The sequence below is a fragment of the Delphinus delphis genome, chromosome 1 (genome assembly GCF_949987515.2).
Source record: "Delphinus delphis chromosome 1, mDelDel1.2, whole genome shotgun sequence".
Taxonomy (NCBI): domain Eukaryota; kingdom Metazoa; phylum Chordata; class Mammalia; order Artiodactyla; family Delphinidae; genus Delphinus; species Delphinus delphis.
In genome coordinates this window covers 130,646,168-130,670,330 of record NC_082683.1, presented here as the reverse complement: position 1 = coordinate 130,670,330, position 24,163 = coordinate 130,646,168, and the positions used below count along the sequence as shown (strand labels likewise).

Genomic DNA, 24,163 nt, shown 5'->3' with positions numbered 1-24,163 from the left:
TCCTTCTCAAACTCTTCCAAAAAAGTGCAGAGGAAGGAACACTCCTAAACTCATTCTACGAGGCCACCATCACCCTGATACCAAAACCAGACAGAGATAATACAAAAAAAGAAAATTACAAACCAATATGACTGATGAATGTAGATTCAAAAATCCTCAACAAAATACTAGCAAACTAAATCCAACAACACATTAAAAGGATCATATACCATGATCAAGTGGGATTTATCCCAGGGATGCAAGCCTTCTTCCATATACACAAATCAATCAATGTGATACACCATATTAAAAAACTGAAGAAAAAAAGCCACGTAATCATCTCCATAGATGCAGAAAAAACTTTTGACAAAATTCAACACTCATTTACAATAAAAACTCTCCAGAAAGTGGGCATAGAGGGAAGCTACCTCAACATAATAAAGGCCATATATGACAAACCCACAGCAAACATCATTCTCAAAGGTGAAAAACTGAAAGCATTTCCTCTAAGATCAGGAACAAGACAAGGATATCCACTCTAGCCACTATTATTCATCATAGTTCTGGAAGTCCTAGCCATGGCAATCAGAGAAGAAAAAGAAATAAAAGGAATACAAATTGGAAAAGAAGAAATCAAACTATCACTGTTTGCAGATACATAGATAACCCTAAAGATGCCACCAGAAAACTACTAGAGCTAATCAATGAATTTGGTAAAGTTGCAGAATACAAAATTAATGCACAGAAATCTCTTGCGTTCCTATACACTAACAATGAAAGATCAGAAAGAGAAACTAAGGAAATAATCCCACTCACCATTGTAACAAAAAGAATAAAACACCTAGGAATGAACCTACCTAAGGAGGTAAGAGACCTGTACTCAGAAGACTATGACACTGATGAAAGAAATCAAAGATGACACTAACAGATGGAGAGATATACCTTGTTCTTGGATTGGAAGAATCAATATTGTGAAAATGATTATACTACCCAAAGCAATCTACAGATTCAATGAATCCCTATCAAATTACCAATGGCAATTTTTACAGAACTAGAACAAAAATCTTAAAATTTGTATGGAGGACAAAAGACCCCTAATAGCCAAAGCAATCTTCAGGGAAAAAAACAGAGCTGGAGGAATCAGACTCCCTGGCTTCAAACTATACTACAAAGGTACAGTAATCAAGACAATACGGTACTGGCACAAAAACAGAAATACGGATCAATTATACAGGATAGAAAGCCCAGAGATAAACCCACACACCTATGGTCAACTAATCTATGACAAAGGAGGCAAGAATATACAATGGAGAAAAGACAGTCTCTTCAATAAGTGGTGCTGGGACAACTGGACAGCTACATGTAAAAGGATGAAATTAGAACACTCCCTAACACCATACACAAAAATAAACTCAAAATGGATTCGGGCTTCCCTGGTGGTGCAGTGGTTGAGAGTCCGCCTGCTGATGCAGGGGACACGGGTTCGTGCCCTGGTCCGGGAAGATCCCACATGCCGTGGAGTGGCTGGGCCCATGAGCCATGGCCGCTGAGCCTGCACGTCCGGAGCCTGTGCTCCGCAACAGGAGAGGCCACAACAGTGAGAGGCCCGCGTACCGCAAAAAAAAAAAAAAAAAAAAAAAAGGATTAAAGACCTAAATGTAAGCCCAGACATTATAAAACTCTTAGAGGAAAACATAGGAAGAACACTCTTTGACATAAATCACAGCAATATCTTTTTTGACCCACCTCCTAGAGTAATGGAAATAAAAATAAACAAATGGAACTTAATGAAACAAAAGCTTTTGCACAGCAAAGGAAACTATAAAGAAGATGAAAAGACAACTCTCAGAATGGGAGAAAATATTTGCAAACAAATCAAGAGACAAAGGATTAATCTCCAAAATATACAAGCAGCTCATGCAGCTCAATATCAGAAGAACAAACAACCCAATCAAAAAATGGGCAGAAGACCTAAATAGACATTTCTCCAAGGAAGACATACAGATGGCCAAGAGGCACAAGAAAAGCTGCTCAACATCACTAATTATTAGAGAAATGCAGATCAAAACTACAATGAGGTATCACCTCACACCAGTTAGAATGGGCATCATCAGAAAATCTACAAACAACAAATGCTGGAGAGGGTGTGGAGAAAAGGGAACCCTCCTGTACTGTTGGTGGGAATATAAATTGATACAGTCACTATGGAGAACAGTATGGAGGTTCCTTAAAAAACTAAAAATACAATTACCATGTGACCCAGCAATCCCACTACTGGGCATATACCCAGAGAAAACCATAATTCCAAAAGACAAATGCACCCCAAGGTTCATTGCAGCACTATGTACAATAGCCAGGTCATGGAAGCAACCTAAATGCCCATCGACAGACAGACAAATGGATAAAGAAGATGTGGTACATATATACAATGGACTATTACTCAGCCATAAAAAGGAACGAAATTGGGTCATTTGTAGTGGATGACCTAGAGACTGTCATTCAGAGTGAAGTAAGTCAGAAAGAAACAAATATCATATATTAACACATATATGTGGAATCTAGAAAAATGGTACAGATGAACCAGTTTGCAAGGCAGAAATAGAGACACAGTTGTAGAGAAGAAACGTACGGACACCATGGGGGGAAAGCAGAGCAGGGGGTGGTGGCAGTAGTGGTGGGATGAACTGGGAGATTGGGATTGACATATATACACTAATATGTATAAAATACATAACTAATAAGAACCTGCTGTATAAAAAAATAATAAAATCAAATTTAAAAAAATATTGGCAACATTACCAAAAAATAAATAAATAAAATAATTTTTAAAATAAAAGAAAAAAATAAAAGTGAGAAAGTGTGAGGAGTGCAAGGCAGAGTCAGAGCGTGCAGGAAGTTACAGGATGTGTTCAGGACTTTAGTTTTTATTCTAATTGCAGGAAGCCATCGCAATCGGAGCTGTTGCACTGGAGAAGCTATTGGAGGGTTTTCAGCAAGTGAGAAAAAGGATGAGATAGTATCACATGTACATTATTGAAAGATTACTCTGGTTAAAATATGGAGAAAAGATGCAAGTGGAGCCAGAATAGCAAGAAGAGACCAAGTAGGAGGCTTTACCATAACCCAACCCTCTCCTTGCCATAGTAAATCAAGGGACACAGAGAGGGGCCAGGCTGGAAGCTACCAGTCTGTGATCAATTAATCTGCCATGGAATTGGGTCTCCTGATATAAGTAAATCCAAGCAATAGTCAGGTAAATTCAAAGGAAAGATTTGGAAGCCTGTTGCATTTGTCTTTTGTGGGTAGAAGGCAGGTGGTCTGCCGTGCTTAAGACCTTCCTCAGCAACTCTGCTTAAGATAGAGACACTCAAGCTGTCTACTGCTCAGTTAATTCTATGTGTTCATTGACTCCTTAAAGACTCTTGTTACCTCTCTACCTTGATTCCCACTGCTACCTCCTGAATGGGGTCTTACCTCCACTCTCACCCTCATCTAATTTGTTCTCTACACTACAGTGAGAATGATCTTTCTAAAAACTTGAGCTTAAAGTCCATCAGGACTCTTCATCCTGTTTCCTTCAGGAGAAGGTCCACCTCCTTAAATGGCATGATCCAGTCCCTCTTATCTCCCCAAAACTCTCCCTTATCCATCCAACCCAGCTCTTCCTCTTGTTGAGGAACTAAACCTGCAGTTTCCTATATAGGCCATGTTTTGCACAGACCTAGAACACCTCTCTTCCACCAGTTTGTGGTTAACTTCTACATCAGTTCCTAAATTAAGAAGCACTTTTTGATTAGCACTTGCTAATCTCTGCCCCATACCAGGCTCCACCACTCACCCTACCCTCACCAGCCCGAGAATTCATTGCATGCCCACTCCCATGTTTTGATCCCTCTCTATGTTTATCTCTTTTCCAGAGTACTTAGAACTTGGGGTTATATTGTTCTATTTCTTCCACCAGAGTGTCAGCAACCTGAAAGATGGAACTGTGTCTTCTTCTTCCTTGTATTCCAATCTGTTAGCCCAGTATTTAGACCCCCAACAGACACTTCCTATATGTTTGTTGAATAAATACACAAAAGAATGAACAGGTAAATGAACTGGAAGATGCTGTGAAGGAGGCTAAGGTGTTAGGTTTGACAGCCCATGTGGACTAAACAGATAACTTTTCCCTGTCCACAGCCTCAGACTCACTCTCAAAACCCTGCTACCCACAAACCCACTTCTGTGAAAAAAATGTAAGTGTGGGTGGCCAGAGGTGTGGAGCAGCACCCTTTTCTCTGCAGTTGCAGAGAGACTTGCTGAGGTTATTTTCAGAGAGAAACACTGATATCATGGTTTCGGTCCTGATGCTAAGGCCATTAAGAGTGGGCAGTGGGCAGATAACTTTCCAAAGCCATTAACTCTGACCACTTTAAAGACCACATTCAAGAACACAAAGCAAGTAAGGGACAGAAAGAGTCTCTCCTTCACTTCCAGCTGGCTGGGGGCTCTCCATGTGCACTGTGTGTCATATAGCTCACTTCCCTCTACTCAGCATTCAGCTTCCGGACGCCCAACCCAAACCAATTCCTGAGCAATTCTTCCAGTGAGTGCCCCAGCCCTGTTGAGCTCCCAATTACATCTAGAGATGCTTAACCATGAGACATTTCAGTGTACCGATCACTTGGCATTGCTTTCCTGTTAACATGGTAATCATCACAGCCTGCATTAAAAAAAAACAACAACAAAAAAAGCAGGGGGGCGGGGGAAAAGAAGCCTCTTTGTCAGGCCAGACCCTAGTAATTGTATCAAAGGAGAAGGGAAGAAAAGCCTTCCAGTTTTTCTCTTCATCCTAAAATTTCTGCCTTGGGAAAAATTACTGGGATGATCTATGTTAGGATTAAAGGTGAGTTTTTGATGATATTAGATGAGATAACATCCAGAGAGCTAGGGATGCCTGAAAACTGCCCTATCTCTTAAAAATGTATGAAGCCACAGTATACACGCAATGAATAAAGCAGACTGGGAATCAGTGTATTCTTTATTATTAGCTAAGCCTGAGTCCAATAACCCCAGAGGAGAACCTAATGTTTAAAACTGGAACACAAGGCTTAAACTCAAGGATAGAGTCTCATATCCCCTCTCACTCAATTTACATCTTGGGACCAGCCCACTCAAGACATGCTTACTGAGAAAGAGAGAGGGAAGGAAAGGGGGAGAGAAGGAAAAGGAGAAAGGGAAAGAAAATAAGGAAAGAGGGGAAGGAGGGGGAGAGACAGGCAGACAGACACTCGGTCTATTTATCCATCCTGCCATATGGATCTCAGCAGGGAAAACAGACCATCACACCCCTTGGGGCACAGTCTAGCTAACCAGCTCCACCTCTGCACTCGCTGAGGAGAGGGAAACATACTGGAGAAAGAGTAGAGTTCAAGTCCAGCTGGTCTTCAGGCTCATCTGAAGAGCTCTGGTGAAACACTGATTCCTGACACTTACCCCCCAGCATTCTGATTCAGTAGATCTGCTGCAGAACCCAGGAACCTGTATTTTAATAGTCCCTGGCTTGGGAACAATTAGTGAGCCTACTTCCTCTCCTCAGGTGAAAAGGAATAATGATCATGGATTGGTGGTATGAGGTAAAACTTCTACAGTGTTAAGGGTCGGAGGCGGGTGGAGAAGCGTGGTTTCACGATAAATGTCGTCTCCAAGTTCCCAAGATGTGAATATTGCCGCTGCGGATATTCTGCATAAGAAAAATACTTTTTATCATCTTTCCATTAATGCCACAGACTAAATTATGATAAGTGGAATCTCTAAACCACCAGGTGGCCTTGCCATTTGTCAAAGGTAAGGCAAGCACACCCAGCAACTATGCATCAGTCCCACACATCTGGTGAGTGCCTCCGCCGACCAAGTCCAACGTGAAGGCCCAGAAGGAAGAAAACACGACCCCTTCTCTCCCAAGGTGCACTCTGAGACCTTCAGCCCATCAGAACTTTTTTTTTTTTTTTTTTTTTTTTTTACGGTACGCGGGCCTCTCACTGTTGTGGCCTCTCCCGTTGTGGAGCACAGGCTCCGGATGCGCAGGCTCAGCGGCCATGGCTCACGGGCCCAGCCGCTCCGCGGCATGTGGGATCTTCCCGGACCGGGGCATGAACCCGTGTCCCCTGCATCGGCAGGCGGACTCTCAACCGCTGCGCCACCAGGGAAGCCCCCATCAGAACTTTTGACACTCCTTAGGTCACACTTTTTTCTTAAGTTGATTTTATTCCCGTTTTCTGACTTTATAAAAATGGATCCCTTTTTTAAAAAATTTTTTTTTTATTGAGGTACAGTTGCTTTACAATGTTGTTAGTTTCTGCTGTACAGTGAAGTGAATCAGCTATGTGTGTACATATATCCCCTCCCTCTTGGACCTCCCACCCTCCCCCATCCCACCCATCTCGGTCACCACGGAGCACAGAGCTGAGCTCCCTGCGCTATACAGCAGGTTCCCACTGGCTACCTATTTTACACATGGCATATGACCACCCTTCAGATATTTAAAAACTTCTCTCCTCCAGAGCAAACCATCTCATTTTCCTATATTTGGTTTTGGTAGTTCTACCTTTAAAGCAACTAATATGTTTGAGCCTTTAGAAAGTATCTGTAATAGAAAAATTAAATAATTGATCTTATTAATGTGAAGAAGCCTGTATAAGATTATTTATTTGTCTGTTCTAAAGTTTCATTTGGTTTTGTATGTGTATTTGGATGAGGTTGTCGTTTTGAGGTTTGGGAGAAGCTGTTCTGTGGAGGACATGTTGGATATTGGGAAGAAATTTGGGGTTCTGGCCCCTTTATGGTGCTGAGTTGATTCAGGAGAAAGGGCTATTAGCGCATAAGGTAGGAGTGAGCTGAAGACCAAGCATGTTTTGTATTGATCTAAAATGAGACACTCAGGCAGTGAGAAAAGAGGGGAGAAAGGAAGACAGACAGGATGGTTGCTCCAAAGATCCGCTAGAGAATGGCCTGGAAGCCAGGAAATAATCACTGTGCTCCCAAAGCAACAGGGAGAGAGAAGGCACTCACCCACACCTACCCCTGAAACGTAATTGGACCCTCTAGGAACAGGTGAAATCAGGAACTCTACCGAGATCTAGGACAGGCTGGAGATGAAAGTTGAGAGCTTTTCTGCAGCTATGAAGGAAATAGGTTTTGAGAGGGTTAAGATATTTAATGTGAACATAGAACTTTTTGAGGTAACTTTAACCTCTGAGGCTTTATATGCTTATAAGATAAATATAGATTTTAGTTAATCATTTGCCATCTGGACAGATATAGATCCACTAAACTGAATCATATGTTATATCCCGTTTTAGTAAAGTTCAAGGAGCACTTGACTCGGGGTCTGAAAACTTGAGTTCAAGTGAATGGAGGAAGTCATGCGATCTTTCTGAGTATAGCTTCCTTCCCTGGAAAATAAGACTTCAATCTATAACAATCTGCCTTCCTCTGATGTTTCTTGCAAGAATTAAATGGAAATCAAAGCACACTTGGTAAAATACTAGTTCTATAGGAATATATTGTTATTCCCTGGTGTATGCCTGAAGCAGGCGGTGCCTTGTTCTAAACTACCTGAAATGCGAGTGACCCTTGACCATGGTGTGCAAGCAAGCTGGACCGTCCTTGTGCAAGAGGAGTTAACACATCTCCGAGAGGGGCCTTGCATAAAGTCTACCGAACCCCTACAACCTCCCCCTAACACAGGATGCTTCGGTGAGGTTGCTATGTTACCTCCCTTGTGTGGCATTATGCTGCCACTTGCTCTGGCCCACCGGCTGACTCTCCAAGGGCCCCCCCCCCCCCGCCCCCAGCTCTGTCACACCTGCAGTGCACTAGTTCTGCCACTAGGGGGCACTGTAGGTCCCGTGAAGTCCCTACCCCACCTCTCTTCCTAGCTCTGCTACCCTTCAAGGATGCAGAACCACATCAACTGCACCACACTTTCCATTGACCCAGAGATCATATATTTACAGAGCACCCAAACCACTTTTCCTCCTGTGCCAAGCTCTGCCTTTAACTTGCTCCATCAGCTCCTGCAGTCCAGCAGAGCTCCTCCCATGGGACCTCTGCTTTCTGGCTTGCCTGTTAAGCATTAAAATCTGCCCTGAAGCTAAACTCTTCAAGACACATGATTTAAGCTTTTCTTTCAGCTAATTAGATATTGTTCTACAAATAGGGCTGTTCTCTCTGAAAGATGAGCAGCAATTTATTTCCTCTGCCCTCTCCTTAAACTTAAACTGAACTGTAAAACATGGCCATTTGATTGTTTAGTGCAATCAGGAGATTATTTTGCAGGAGGAATAGATATCCATCTTCTTGATAACGCTAAGCTAAGCTTGTTTGGGCACTCCGGCGGACAGCTGTGCTTAATCCCCCTTGTTCTTTTGAAAGGTGGACTCTGCGGTGTTTTAATGTGCTCCATGCTTCTGTAATCATCGCCTAAGTAACCAATTACTAGGTACATTAACATACCTTCACCCTTGGTGGACGAATATTTTTATTATCCCCATCTTTCTGATAAAAAGATGATGCCAGGAAGTCAGGCTATTTGCCTAAGCTGAACAAGTAGGTGAATGGGGGAGCCACACAGTGAACACAGCTCTTTGGTCCTCAGATCCTGTAAAGCTGTATACTGTCTGATAAACCCAACATCAGTTGAAAAGAGGGAATGCAAGATGATGCAGGATTCATACACAGATTCAGTGAGGATTTCTTACAGTTCTTGATGAAGTACCGTGAGACCTTCTAAACTGTTCTCTGATCCAAGGGGCTCTTATGCATAGTGGGAGGAAGGACCCTTTCCGGAAATTGCCTCTTTTCTTGTGCAGGGGGCCGGGTCTTCCCTCATCCTCAAGACTGTGCCCAGCATTTGATGAACGGAGACACTCTGAGCGGGGTTTACACCATCTTCCTCAATGGAGAGCTAAGCCGGAAGTTACAGGTGTACTGCGATATGACGACTGACGGGGGTGGCTGGATTGTGAGTACCTGCATCTGTTCTTCCTGCCCACCAGCATCGTGGATGCTTCAGTCCACCTGGCTCAGCACCCATCCATCTACACTTCACCATCCTCTGGCCATCCTTTCACCCACTCCTCTCATGCCCAACCTGGGGCTTTGCATTGTCCTCAGGGCCTTGCTCAGCAGCCCATAGGTTTGGTGAGGCAGAGGAAGGAATAAGAATATCGAGGCTGCAGTGGCCCAGCCCAGTGAGGCAGCCCCAGGAAAACTGCTCCTTCTGTGGGGATAGCTCATGCAGGAGGGAAAGGGAGTAGTGGCTCAGAGAGGCCCAGGGGTCTTGCCTGATGAAGACTGTGGAAAAAATAAAGAAAGAGAGGAGATGAGTCCCCTGCAGGAGGAGGTGAGTCTCTATGGGGAGATGATTAGGATCTTTCTATTGGAGAATTGCATATGGCGGAGCAGATGAGGGGAAGAACCCGGATAGCCCCCTCTAGTTACCAAGGCCACCCCCGTCCCCATCCTTCCCTGGCCTCTCTGGTTCTTCCCCAGAGCTGTCCTAGCCTTCAGGGAGGAGAAGTGGTGGGGAAAAGAGAGACACCATTTCCTGTCACCACCCTCCTCCCATGTGTGATAGGGCAGTACAGAAAGAAGAGGAAGGGCAGCCTGGCGAATGGCCTCACACATCAGTACAGGCCACTACACAGATGGGCGAGTTCCGGCAGCCCGGCCAGAAAGCGGAGCAGCATTAGCTCAGTCAGGGCAGGTGGAAACCCAGCCCCTCCACCCACCCTCCTCCTGCGGATCCCTCCTCCAGCACCAACACACAGCGCTGGATTTTTCTTGGGAAGCATTTTCTTTTATGTTTCTGACATATTTGTGCCTTCTTCTTAAAGCCTAATTGGAAATTGAAGTCGAGGCTGATGTATTGGAGGGTAAATGAAATTAGCACTTAAACAGTTCGGGAGGTGAATGACATGCAATTGCTTTGCCTGAAATAGGATGATGACAGCTCCTAGCTGATCTGAAGTTGGTCCCATTCTTCTGGTGAGAAAGGCTTTCTACTGCATTCTGTGGTGCAAAAAGATTAATTTGAGAGCCAAGCCTATTTCCCTTAACTAGTTGGGGGCTTTGTATCCTTTCTACGTTGCAGGGGTGCAAATAAGTGTCAACATTACACCCTGGCCTATTCATCAGGTGCCACTGCGCTTCAGAGAAGGGCTCTGAGCATCTCCTACGACTGCTGTGCAAATACCGAGCTCCGTACTGCAGTGGTGCTTAATCTGAGAACCTTTGTCACTGCAGATATAAAACCCAGTTATAGCAGTTTTACTCGTTAGAGTTTATTTTCCTTAGCATTTTCTTCATTTCCCCTCTTTCTCTTCACAGGTATTCCAGAGGCGGCAGAATGGCCAAACTGATTTTTTCCGGAAATGGGCTGAGTACCGCGTTGGCTTCGGGAACCTGGAGGATGAGTTTTGGCTGGGTAACGCCTCCTTTTGTTTCCCTTGGAATGCAGCTCCAGTTCTTTGTCCATCTTTCTCCTCTCTGTGTCCATCTGGGATTATCAGAAACCCTGTGTCCGTTGAAAAGCTGACAGCTCGTGAATTGCTTTCAGTACTTCTTGCTCTGTTAGGCTCCACTATTGATCTGTTTCTATCTTGTTGTGGTGTTTTCCTCTTTGCTCTGTCTCTTCCCATCCTCATTAATAGTCTCTTATGCTGATGGGTCTTGACATGAGGCAACTTTTACAAAGGGAGAGAGCTGCCTGGTGAGGGGAGGGGGCAGAGGGAGCAAAAGGACGGCTGGTCATCTCTCAGGAGCCAGACACCAGCCAGCCCGCCCGCAGGTCGGAAGAGAAATGAGACAGTCGCTCGGCTCTAGTTCCTTGGGAGAATGTTATTACTGACTTGGGACGGGAAAGGAAAAAACGAAAATGACATTAGAGGTGACCGGCAATTTCCTAGAGGTCTGACACAAGCAGGAGGTATAGCTTGAGAACCGAACTAGTGTGAGAAGGTAAACACACACCTGACCCAGGCAGATGGCAGTGAAGCCAATCCTAGAAAGCAGTAAATTTATTTTTCCCTGCGTCTCCCTCTTGGTTGGATTTTCACAGTGATTATAAAGGGAGGCAGGGGAAAGGTGGATAACTGTGTTCTGTATTCGTGGTCTCCTCTCTCTCTCCCCTGTCACTATCCCGCTTAGTCTCAACATCTTTCTCCTGGACGCTCATATAACAACCCCTCACTGGCCTTCGTGCCTCCTGGACCACCCATTGTCCACATGGCCAGGAGAATCATCTCCCTCATACCCAAATCTGAGCAACGGCCATAACCCCATTTGTGGAGCTTTTAAACCACTCCCCATCACCAGCACATGAAGACTAAACACCTTGGCTGTGGTACAAGGCCCTCATCTTGGGCCTACGCCCCACCTCCAAGAGCCCTGCTGCTCTTCCCTGTGCCCCGCAACCGACACCAGACCCCATGCACTTTTTTTATGGAAGTATAGTTGATTTACAATGTTTCAGGTATATATATATATATATATACACACACACACACACACACACACACACACACACACACACACTTTTTAAGATTCTTTTCCATTATAGGTTATTAGAAGATATTAAATATAGTTCCCTGTGCTATAAGTAAGTCCTGTTGTTTATCTATTTATATATAGTAGTGTGTACCTGTTAATTCCAAATTCCCAATTTATCCCTCTCCACCCCAAACTCCAAACCCTTACGATCACTCATGTTTCCTCTGCAAGGAACGCTCTGCCACCCAACTCTCCCCTCCCCCGTACACCTTGCTGTGCTCTGTGCATATTCAAAGGCCCAGCTAACCTCTTCTTCCTCCATAGGACCTATCCTACCCATTTTTCTCACCCTTTGCCTGTGGGAGAATTAGCTACTTTCTCTTCTGTGGTCCAAATCAGCGTCCATTTTCCTTTCTGTCTCTCTTGACTATACTATGGAAACTTCTTTCAGGGCTGGGACCAAACCGTATTCATTTTTAACCTCATTACCTATCACAGTGGCCGGGGATAGTAGGTACCTAAAGTGTAGATAACAATCAATCCGTCAATCAGTCAATTAATAAGAATGTATTGAGTGCCTATTAGATGCCCAGATCTGTATTTGCTGTTGCACATAATAAAAAATATAAGGTAAAAATCACATAAAAACATTGAAAGACAAGTCAAGTAAACAGGAAAATATCCTTACCTTCTAAGAGTTTACAAACAGCTTGGGAGATAAGTATACAGCAGAGGAATCAATGCGCCCATAGCAGACAGTGCTCATGTTTCCCAAACCTCAGCTACAGTACACCACGTTCACAATTTTTACCATATCTGGGAAATATCTGAACTATCACGCACTTGAATTTTCTATATCTCGCTTGTCTTTTTAAAGAAATCTACGGTTTTGTGAAAGAGACTTTACAGCAGTGCCAAAAATGGAAAGCTAGTCATCATGTGCCATAAATAAAAGGGAGTCTCAAAAATAAATGCAATGAAAAGAAAACAGTATATATATTATTAAATGCCAGCTGTTGCTGTGTTGGTGGTACTAAAAATGGAGATTAGAAAGTGCTGGGTGTAAACCACAAAGTACAAGATCCAAACGGAGAGTTACCGTTAGGATCAGGGTTAAGGTTTCCCCTTAATCTATTAAGAAAAAGAGAGAATTTGGAAATATCTTTCTCCCTACCTGTCCAAAGTTATTTAGTCCTTATTCCCCAAATACTTCTCATATCATCAGAGATGCCCTCCCACATTGGGAAACACTGTACTAATCTATGAGCTACTGACAAGAAGGCTGCAGATACTCAGAGAAGGAAGAGTCAGCTTCCTGGAGAAGGCATTGAGGGATGAGTAAGAAGAATGCAGGAGGGAAGCACACAAGAAAAGAGGGAAGGCAGGGATCCTTTTGACATGTGCAAACGGGACAATGGAAAAACCATCCAACCAGAGCGAAGATGCAGCTCAGGGAAAGAAGAAAATGAGGGAAGGTGCGTTGAACAGAGGCGTGTTGTGGTACCTAAAGTGGGGAAGAGAAGGTTTGACTCAATGCCATAGGTAATAGGGAGCCGGGGAGGGCTCTTAAATAGAAGCCCGGCCTGGTGATGTGTAGTTCGGTGACAATACTCAGGTTAGGGGTAACACTCTGACCCATGGTTTATGTTGTAAGTTGGGTTCCCTAGAAGCAAAGCCTGAGACAGGGGCTCTTGTTCAAGTGATTTATCAGGGGGGTGCTCTCAGAAGGGGAATGAGGGAAATAGCATAGAGCCGGGGGAAAAAATGCAACAGTGTGATCTTGGTGGGAGATTAGCTTCAGTCTGATCCTCAGGGAAGCTCTGGAGCATAAACTGCTCCTCAGATTGGCCCCCAATGGGGCAAGCAAGGGGGCTGGGATTTGGTACCTCCTCATCAGGTATTGATGGAGGTCTGCCCCAAGGCATGGGGGAGGGAGCAGGTAACTTCCAGAGTAGAGCAACTCCTGTTCGGTCAAGGGCAATGATCCAAGAAGGAGGCAGCTGTGAGTTGTTGGCGGCTGGGGGCTATGTCCACTGTCCAGTTAAAGGGCATCTGGACTGTCTGTGATCTAACCAAACTCTCCAGATGTGTGCTGCCTCCTATTTCCACTTGCCTTTGAAGGACCATTCTTCCCCCTCTGACAATTCTCTCTTCTCTCTACTTCTTCACTGAGTTTTCCCCTATACATCTTATACTAGAAAACATGCTGTAACATCTCCCTTCTTCAAAATAAAAACAGTAAAAAATTAAAAAATAAAGGGCATCCGGGCAGGGCACCGCCAGGATCCACCATATCCGCGCAAGCACAAGCCTAGGGTAAGAGCAACCCGGCACGCAGCAAATGGCACACAGCTTTCGACATATAACTAACATAAAGCTTGAACTCTCAAACAGGACAGGGAAACAGAGAGATCGAGGTGACCCTCAGCCAGTCACTTCACTTCTCTGGACTTCAGCCTCCCTTTCCACAACACAAAGAGACTAGCCTAAATAATCTCGAGATTCCCTTCCATCTCGGCAGATTGTTTTATTCTAAGTCATGGTGTACTCTGATAGATATCAAATGTCACAGTAAAGCAACAGGACCCCAGTTCAGTAAGCAGGTAGAAATCAGGAGGACTCAGAGATCACCAGCAATGCAAGGGGAGTGGTTCAAAGTATGGGCAGGTAGTCAGAATCAGAAAGTCCCAGAGCACAGCCATCCAGGGCAGAGAGACAAGAAAATACATATGAGAAAATATCACCAAGGAAGAGCTGGGCTCTGCCTCACTCTGGACTCATGGGGTCTGCACCTTACAAGAATCTATTAGACCAAGGCCTGGGAAGCTTAGAGGCCAAGGAGAGAGTGGGTGAGGGAGGGTAACTGCCCAGAAAGATGAGTGAAGACGTAGCAGTGCAAGATATAGCAAGTAGATTAGAGAGAAAGGAACTGGAGTTAGGAGACAGGTGACAATATTCTCTGACCCAGTTATGGGAGCCTCAGGAGGGCTGGAGGCTGAGAGAACAAAGAGCAGTGTAATTAAAGGTGGATGGAACCCCCTCCCAGGCTACTAGGAGATGGTAGGATATCCTGGACCCCGAGGGTCTACTGTGAATTACTCTGATCAGTGTTTCTACCTCTTGCTTCCTATCACTCACACCGAAGAATTCACACCCATGTGATGCCTCTTGTCATCTTCAACTAACACCATAGTTTGGAGTGGGAGGTGGCGGGGGACAGGGCCCGGAATCTTGAGGCTCAGGGCTTGTCCGGTACTGGGTCATGACTAGATGGTAGGACCCCTGAGCTGACCTGCGGTGGGAACTCATCAGCAGAACTGGTCTGGTCTTTTTGCAGGAGGAAATTCAGTCTGGCAGGATCTGTTTGATAACAACCTGGGAAGGACTGAAGGCAAAAGCAATCCCAGTACCCCTCCTCTTTCCCAGAACATCTGTTTTGAGGCCACAGTCACATTTTGCTTCCCATTTCCAAAGCCACTGAGGCCAGGCTGACTGTGTTCTCTGCTCTCCTCCACAGGGCTGGACAACATACACGGGATCACGTCCCAGGGCCGCTACGAGCTGCGCATAGACATGCGTGATGGCCAGGACGCCGCCTTCGCCTACTACGACAAGTTCTCTGTCGAGGGCAGCAGAAGCCTGTACAAACTCCGCATAGGAGGCTACAACGGCACCGCAGGTACCTTGGCCCCGAGCAGCCCCCGAGGGCAGTGGGCGTGCAGCAGGACGGGGCCCCACGTTCTAGGCCTGAGCTGCAGAATTCCCCGCTAGCCAAGGAGGAGGGCAGAGGGCTGGCGCACTGCCTCTGGTCCACGCTGCCCCTCACCACTCAGGTGACCTGAAATCAATTTCTCAGGACTTCAGTTTCCTCATCTGGAAAATCTTAATAATGATGCCTGTCCTAGTTCACAGAGCAGTCAGGAAAAAAATGTGATAAATAGAGCGAAAGTGTTTTTAAAGTTAACAGAACATAGTACAACGTGAGGGTGAAGGATTATTTTTCTTGTCTAGATTAATCAACATAGACTCTTATCCAGTGACAGCATAATCATCTATTGTCCGGTAGAAATCTCCCCTGTAATGACATCTAGGAAAACCATCTTTGAACTAATAAAAATAAGACAGATCCCCCCCATTCTGAGCTCTACTCCCCTCCATCAGCAGTCACCATAACACCTCCATCAAGGAACACACAACAGCTCCTAAATGTTCCCCATGGGCCGCATTCCTTTTCATTCCTCCACGAGAACCCCACACGTGGTCACGTTTTCTGTACAGATTTTTATGGCACTTCCACTAAGTAGAGCAAAACCATCTCTATAAGCTCTGTTGCATTAATAGTTTTACCAGAACATAATATCCAGTCTGCTCCTTCGCCTTTGCCAATTTATTTCCAGGGTTCTCTTACAGCACATTTCCTAAAACCTGTTTTGCCAAATATTCCACTATTTGGTACATGGAGTTATTGGTCCTTTCATTAACTCCAATTATAGGGCTAAATGCTAGGATATAAATTTAGCAACATTTTTATAACTCTTGGAACTAAGAAGATCATCCAAGTGTTGCCTCTCCAACGACTGCATCTGCTCAGTTATTTCTCTGCTCAGCCAGGTGCTGTTACTCCAAAGAGGAGACACACTTTCCCTTGTTGTTTGTCACATGGGAGATCATTCCCAATGGCAATCAGACCTGCCCGAAGTGCCCCAACAGAAGATCCAATTTACCACACTTTGGGCATAAAATAGCCATTGAAATGGAGTGTATTAAACAAAATATCAGACTAAATCATTGCAAAAATAACCTGATACCAACCACTCCCTAAGATTAGAATCGTGCCTGCAGAAAAGCAGTTCTTATTTCTCCCACAGAAAGCGAAGCAAGCCCTCCCACTTCCTTACGTGGCCTCCCTCCCTCCCTCCACGTCACCTGCTCCAGGCCTATGCTCTTACCTGTCTAACTTGGGCCCAGCTGCTGCAGCCTCTGTTGCAGCTCTATCTCGCTACTGGGCCCCATGGAGGTCATAACTGTTGGACTGCGTTCTACTGTCATGTCTCAGAGGCAAGTCCCACCAACAATTTAGCCAATCATCATAAATTAATTGCAGTCTGACCTCTTATGTCATATATTCAGTTCATCTTCTTCAAAAGATGAGAAGCTAGGCTTATGTAGGCTGCCCCCTTCTCTGGGCAACTTCACACAATGGTTGTTCTTCCCAGGTTGGAAGGTCTCCAGGGAGGAAAAGCCCATTCTCTCTCTGGCATTTACTATTGCCCAAGTTCCCTGGCCTTTATCTTATATGTTGCTCGTTTTTACTGGCCCTTCTGGCAACAATCCATCCCCATGGCCTCTAATTCCAAGTTCAGCCCCTTCTCCCATCTCCGTTGTTCTCAAAGGCTACAAAAATCCAAGCCTCTAACCGGGACTCTAATTGGATTAGAACTGAAAATTCCAAGTCAAGTTATCAATAAAAGGTTGTTGAGCAACCCTTAAAAGTTCATTGTGTGAATTGTGAGGACTCAGAAGAAGCATAAGACATGACCTCTGCAAGAACTAAACATCCATTTACAAAAACAGACCATTAAGAAGCAACTCACCACAAAATGAATGGTACTCACTCCCTGTTTACCGGGCATTCAGAGAAGGGGGTTCTGGGTGGTTGAAAAAGGCTTCATGAAGGCAGTGGCGTTTGACTGGGATCCTGATGGTAAAGGAAACATTCCAGGGAAGGAAAATCCTGGGAGAGAAATCACAAAAGGAGCAGTTACCATGGAGGGAGGGAAAGTGCAAAGGGCCTGGCTGTCCAGGACAGGGTGTGAGTTCAGAAAGAATAAAAAGAAAGTGGGTGGAGCCAGGCCCTGAAGAGCCTTAAAACGGAGGGGGCAGAGGAGTTCTGTCTTAACATGGTGGGCAGTGGGGAGCCACGGTGGGTCCTGAGTGACACAATGGATGTGGGGTTTTAGGAAGATCAAGGTGACAGCCATAAATAGGATAAAGTAAATCTGAGTGAAGAACAGAGACCAGCTGGAGCTGCTGCAATAATCCTGGTAGGAGATCATAGGAGACTTGACTGATGTTAGAAATTAAGAGGAAAGTACAAATCTGAACAGCAGTTTGAGAGAGAAAAACCAAGACTTAGATAATGTACTGAATATACGAGGTGGATATACGAAGCAGAAATGGGAGGGGGAGCCAGATTTGGGAAGGGGACATAGACCAACATCAGGATCGTATCTGAGAAAGCAGAAAGCAACATCAGAGTGGAAGTGGGAGAGAACTGTTCCAAGGGAGTAATGAGGTCAGCTTCTAGACTACAGGGGGAAAAGCAGGAGATGAGAAGGTAGGAACGTGGGTAGAGACAACACAGGGAATTGATGGTAAAGAAAGGGTCTTTAGAGAGTAGGATTAATTCAAGATTTTTTAAGACAAAGGATATGAGTATGAGTTAGGGTGAGAGGAGATGAAAACACTAATATATATATATAAAGAAAGGAAAAAATAAGACATCTTTTCTGCCTTCTCCAGGACCTGCAAGACATGGGAAAGAATGAGTTGCAGGTAGTGGGATTAGCTCTGGGTGGACACAAAGCCTGGTTTTTAAGAGACTAGGAGGGGGAAATGAAAAAGGTGGGATAGAAATAATGATATATGGACTTAGGGACCCAACTGGCCTGAAGGAATCAGGCTTCCCCATAAAACAAAGATCATCTTCCTAAGAGTTAAGTTGTGGCCAGAAGCACTTGGAGGCATTGAGTGGCCACTGTGAGTGTGGACTCGGAAGCCACAGGATCAGAACTATGACCTATCCTGGCTTAAAGTGACCTCAGAAGCATCTGAGACAACACTCATTCAGTAGTGTGAGCCCCTTCACAACATTTCTAACGACAAATCCTGCCAAAAGTTTGGCCAGTAGGTATAAATTAATTACGGTTTGATACCTCACCTCAAATACTCAATTCATATGAGTCCCCTGCATAACATCCCAACAAAAGAACACCCAGCCTCTAAGAATAGAGATCTCTCCATATCTCCAAATAGTATATACCACTTATAAACAGCTCTAATATTTAGCTAATTTCTCCTCATATATTTAGCCCAAATATGCCACTTGCAGTCTCTACCTACTGATCCTCATGGTTTCCCAAAGAGTTTTTGTTTTTTTGGGGGGATTGTTTGTTTGTTTACTCAATAGTCCATCAAATATTTGGAGTCAGTGATAATGGACACTGCCTCCCCCTTCAAGCCTGCTCTTCCCCAAGATACAGCCCTGGTTTCCCCAACCACTTCTCCTCTGACATGGTTAGGATTTTCTTATCATCCTGTTTCCTATGGACAGGAACTCTAGTTAGATAATGTCCCTCTTCACATGTGGCCCCAAGTTCTGAACAGGGGGATACTGGGTGTGAGCTGACTGGGCCTGATGAGCCATGGAGAAAGCCAGGCTGTACGGTGGTGACCCGGACTGGCCCAGGTCACCATGGCTCATCACTGTCTCCTCTGAGACAAAAGGAGCCATGAATGTCTGTGTCCCAGTGCTGGCCTGAAAGAAACGGACGGGGATGGTGAGGTGGAGCTGAGTGGACAGAGTTCTGAGCAGAAGGCCAGGGCAATGAGGCAGAGTAAGTCCCCTACAGACTAATGAGTTCCTTTCCGAGAGCGCGTTCATAACTTCCATTTGTTCGTTAAGTCCAACAAAGTTAGCCTAGGTACCCAACTAACACAATCGGCTATATAGTACTGTACTATAACAGGTTTATAATACTTTTCACACAAATAATACATAAAAAGCAAACACACACAAAAATAAACATTTTTAACTTTATAGTACAGTACCTTGAAAAGTACAGTAGTACAGTACAACAGCTGGCATACAGGGGCTGGCATCGAGTGAACAGTCAAGAAATAAAGATACTGTACTACCGTACTCTATACAGTACAAAGTACACAAAAGCACAACTACTTGGAGAGGATGCACGCACGTGACAATGTGCGCCAGACATGTGAACTAACTTACGTGACTGGACGTGCAAACACAGGTTCGCATCTTTGAAAGTTTGCAACTTGAAGGTTCATATGTAGGGGACTTACTGTAATGAGCTGGGGAGAGCAGCACGGAAGTAGTAGACCCAAGGGGTAGGTGGAGTAAGAGCTCAGTGCAGCCAGGCTGAGGAGCCAGATAGGAACAGAGAGGTGAGCGGAAGGTCTCTTAAGCGGACGCCAGGTTTGTTGGGCATGGGTCAAATGTCCAGAACATCCTGACAAAAGAACAACAGGTTGGATGGCCTCATGAATGTGTCTTTTTTCCAGGGGACTCCCTCAGCTATCATCAGGGCCGCCCTTTCTCCACAGAGGACAGAGACAATGATGTTGCAGTCACCAACTGTGCCATGTCATACAAGGGGGCTTGGTGGTATAAGAACTGCCACCGGACCAACCTCAATGGGAAATACGGGGAGTCCAGGCACAGCCAGGTGGGTGAAGCTCTGCCGCTGCATGAATGACCCAGAGCCGTGCAGCCCACGTCCCTTGGCTTTATGTTCTAAGTACACAGGTGGGTCTTATATTTCCCTTTTAAAAAGATACACTCAGAGTGTTGAGAAAGGACTCCCATAAAGAGGAAAGTAATGCAGACACTGGGATAAGAGCAGGACAGAGTCGAAGCCAGGGGAAGAAAAGGGAGGCACCTGGACTCAGGAACTGGAACTCACCCAGAGAAGTCTTTGACAGCCAGTCAAGTCCCATTTCATTTCCTCATCTAGCATATCCCATGAAAAGCTTATCAAGTTCAGGGACAGCGTCAGAGGCTCAGCTTCATCCAAAGAAGTGTCCTAGGAAGGGAGAGATCAGAAATAGCAGTGTAAACGGGACCGTCTTTCCCCATTAGAGACCACAAGTCTATAGGCTGGGTTGGGTGACAGGGTGACCAACTGGGCCAACTGGGACCTCTCCAATTTTAGCACTGAAAGGCTAGCGGCCAGGGCACCCCTTAGTCCTGGGCAAACCAAGATGGTTGGTCACCTGATAGGTGGAAACCACCCGACTCTTCCATCAGGAGTGAGCGGTCAAACACAGTTATGCTCTTTGAAATGCTTCTATACTGTTGGGAATTTGAAATTCAATACTAGTCACTGGTGCATGCAAATCCTGAAACCAAAACCAGAAAGCCAGCAATAAGGAATGACCTGCAACACATTCCCATTATAGACCCAGGCCACTAGCAATGTCTAAAGAGAAAAGCTAGAAAAAAATCTCTGCTCTTTTGCCCTTTTTGGGAACTCAGCCTCAAGCTTCATGTTAATGGAAAATGACTAAATGCACATCTTGGATTCTCCACTCTCATCATCCTCTATCTTTTCAAGCTGGCAGTTCCGTTGAGGGGGTAGGGGTGATCTGACATGCTTATCTTTCTCCTTCCCAGGGGATCAACTGGTACCATTGGAAAGGCCATGAGTTCTCCATCCCCTTCGTGGAAATGAAGATGCGCCCCTACAGCCACCGTCTCGTGGCGGGGAGGAAACGGCGGTCCTTGCAGTTCTAAGCAGTGGGCGGCTGCGAGCCAACTGACCTTTTCTGTCATTTGTTTGTATTTTATAATATGAAACAAGGGGTGGGGGACATAGTAATGCTTTGCAACATATTAAGAGCGTTTGAAGGAAGCAGGATGTAGTAGGAATCAGCAGCTCATGGTTTCTGCTGCCCCCGGGCCTGACCCTCTGTCTCCATGCTCCCTCCTACCCCGTCATCCTTAACCTACCCCTCTTTTCCCACCAAGGAGGAAAAGTGAGACGTTTTCTTAAAAGACCAATTCAAAGGCAAATCCTGGAGTCAGACTCTGTGACGGTGACAGGCACGTGCCTTCTTTCCTGCCCTCCTTCTGAGATGCCCTTCACTTCCAGGTATTGCGCTCTGGTCACTGCCTTGGATGGCCAGGTTCTCACCCCAGCCCAGAGAAGAGGCCTCAGCAAGAAAGCTTTGCCAACAAGTCCCCTTAAAAGGAAACAGATTAACCTCACCCCGTCCCAACAACCCAAGGCCTAACGGGCCAAAGATTCTCATCTGACACTCTTACTCTTACCAGCCAAGTGTCCTCTGTCACCTTTCAAGAGTAGTGGCCTCTTTTCCAGCCAACCCATCCATCCTAACCCTTAGACCCCCTACGGCCCCACAAGCGCAACCACTGTTTTGGATTCTAGCTCCCAAGGTGTTGCCTGCCCCTGGCCTGGGCTGCATAGCAGCTGTGTACCTAGGGGTCATAAGTCCCTGCCCCTTCCTTGGGTCACAGACAGCAACTTTCTTTGAAGATGGGAGGGGGAGATAGTTGTGGTTTGTAGCACTTTGGGGTCAGGCATGGAGGAAAGGACAGAAGAAACAGAAATCAGGGTCCCCGCCATTGAGATGACCAGTTCCATGGGGAACACGGATCTCACTTGGCTCCATTTTCTCTATTTCTGGTCCTATTTGTCATGGATTTTTTTTTCCTGAATTGCAAACGAAAGGCCTCATTCCTGTCTTCAGCCAGGTTCTCCTTGGGGGTCGGCGGGGGGGGGGGGGGGGGGGGGGCTTAATAAGAGTCAGAAGAAGTTATATGACCAGCCAGCCATTCCCCTGACTGATAATCCTTGGGAAGAGGTGGAATTTTAGGGTTTTGGTTTCAGTTTTCTCCTCTTTTTTGGTCCTGTGAGAAACAGGAATGACCTCCTTAATGAGGTGAGCCCATGAGAAGACTTTCTCCATCTTCTTTTATTATTCTGCCTTTGAGAGGAAACATGAAAAGTGCCAACGGAAATACCATCTAGAAATCCAAAGGTGAAGAGGGGAGGAGTGCGGGCCTACCTCCCATTTTATGAGATGTGCTCTCTTCACTGGCATGATTTGATTTTTAAACCCAAGAGAGCTGGGGGCTCTAAAAGCCATGACCCTTCAACTTCTCCAATCCAATGTCAGCTGCAAGCATCCCTGCAGCGTCTGCCAATCCAAGCCCAGTCTCCCCAGCTGCCTTTTCCCTTTCCTCTCCTTTTCCTTAAAGCCCCAATTCTGTTTTTTGTAATGCCCACATTTAGTCAAACTGGGGCATCCTGGGCCTTTCCCCACCGATCACGGGATGAGCCTGAGAGTCGGAAATTTTCTAATGGAAACATCCACAATCTAACCAAGCTCTGTTAACCAGGAAAGGAGAGTCCCTCAGACTGACAACCACACTTCTGAGGTGATGAGGATGGAGTCAGCTGCCGCTTGCATTCTCCCTTTAGCAGACCCTCAAGGCCTTGTGCACTGCCATGGTGTGGATGTGACTGCCGGACCAGTGTTGGACACAGAGGTTCCATTTCTCAGTGCACCATGGGCTTCAAAAAACTAGGGGAAGGAAGAAGAAACAGAAACAATCCTTTCAAGAAACCTGTTGATTAAATAAGATTTAGATAGGGAGTGGGACACCAGTGAACAGTAGGAAGCATATTGAAGGAGGAACCTGGCGTCTCAGGAATAGGCCCAGCTCTGCCACTTTGTTGGCACTATGACATCAGGACAGTTGTTTCACCTCTCAGGGCCTCAGTTTCCTCACCTGTTGAAAGAAAGTTTAGACTAGAATGGTTTTCCTTTCAGTTTTGACAGTCAGTAAGGCCAGTCTTTGACCTGAAAATGGAAATTGGCACTGGTGAGAGAGCACAATTAAGTAATGAAAATTCACCAGAAGCCCTGCTTTATGAAAGACAGAAAGAGAGAGACAGACAGAGAGAAGGAAGGAAGGAAGGGAGGGAGGGAGGGAGGGAGGGAGAGAGAGAAAGAGAGAGAGAGAAAGAGAGAGAGAGAAAGAGAGAAAGAGAGAGAGAGAAAAGAAAGGAAGGAAGGAAGGAAGGAAGGAAGGAAGAAGGAGGAAGGAAGGAAGAAAGAAAGAAGGAAAGAAAGAAAGAAAAAGAAAGAATCAGAAGTCATCAAATATACACACGAGTGTGCAGCGTGCACACACACACACACACACACACACACACACAAAAGAAAACATTGCGGAAAAGATTGTGCCAAATAAGTGGCTGAACTCGTTTTGCCCATAAAAGCAGAACCCAGGGACCTAGTGCCAGTATGGCCCACCTCATCAAGGGAACTGAAATGGAAAAAGATCATGAGTCTCCATGCTGTCAATTCAAGTGAAAGCCAAGAAACATCAGTGGAAACCAAAATCTGTCTTTTATTGGAACCATTCTACCCTATGGAACATTTTTATAAATAATAGCAGCAGCATTGCCTAGATTCATGTTAAAGAATTTTAAGGCTAGAAAGGAACTTCAAAGATTAGCTCACCCAACATTCTAGAAAAGGATTTATAGATTCCTTTTATGAAGTGGAGTGATTTTCTCACAAATTTTCACCATTTTTAAGAGACACTGCGCCCCATTACCTCCCCAAGGCCCATGGTCAACTTGACTCAAAGCTTCATCAATAGACTCATGCATTCCTGCTTATCCTGTTCCTCCAAGTACCCGTGCTCTTCCCAAGCGTGGATCCAGTAAGCGATACTCACAAACCACTCACCCTCACACTCCAAAGTTTCCCTCAAGGGACTCAGAGGGAATAGAAGTGGACTCTGGTCAGAGGCAGTTAAACTGCAGACACATCAGGATGTGTATTGAGGAAAAAAAAAAAAACCCTACCACCA

At 45.3% G+C, this 24,163-nt stretch overlaps 1 protein-coding gene across 1 annotated transcript in view; it reads left to right on the top strand.

The window, feature by feature from the left end:
- Window positions 1–21,372, top strand: part of TNR (tenascin R) — an 83,376-nt gene extending 62,004 nt beyond the window's left edge. The window contains exons 17-21 of the mRNA XM_060009700.1: window positions 8,835–8,986; window positions 10,354–10,450; window positions 15,032–15,193; window positions 19,819–19,982; window positions 20,930–21,372. Coding sequence (XP_059865683.1) covers window positions 8,835–8,986; window positions 10,354–10,450; window positions 15,032–15,193; window positions 19,819–19,982; window positions 20,930–21,049 — 695 coding nt within the window. The 3' untranslated portion in view covers window positions 21,050–21,372. The remainder of the gene's footprint in view (window positions 1–8,834; window positions 8,987–10,353; window positions 10,451–15,031; window positions 15,194–19,818; window positions 19,983–20,929) is intronic.
- Window positions 21,373–24,163: the final 2,791 nt, after the last annotated feature.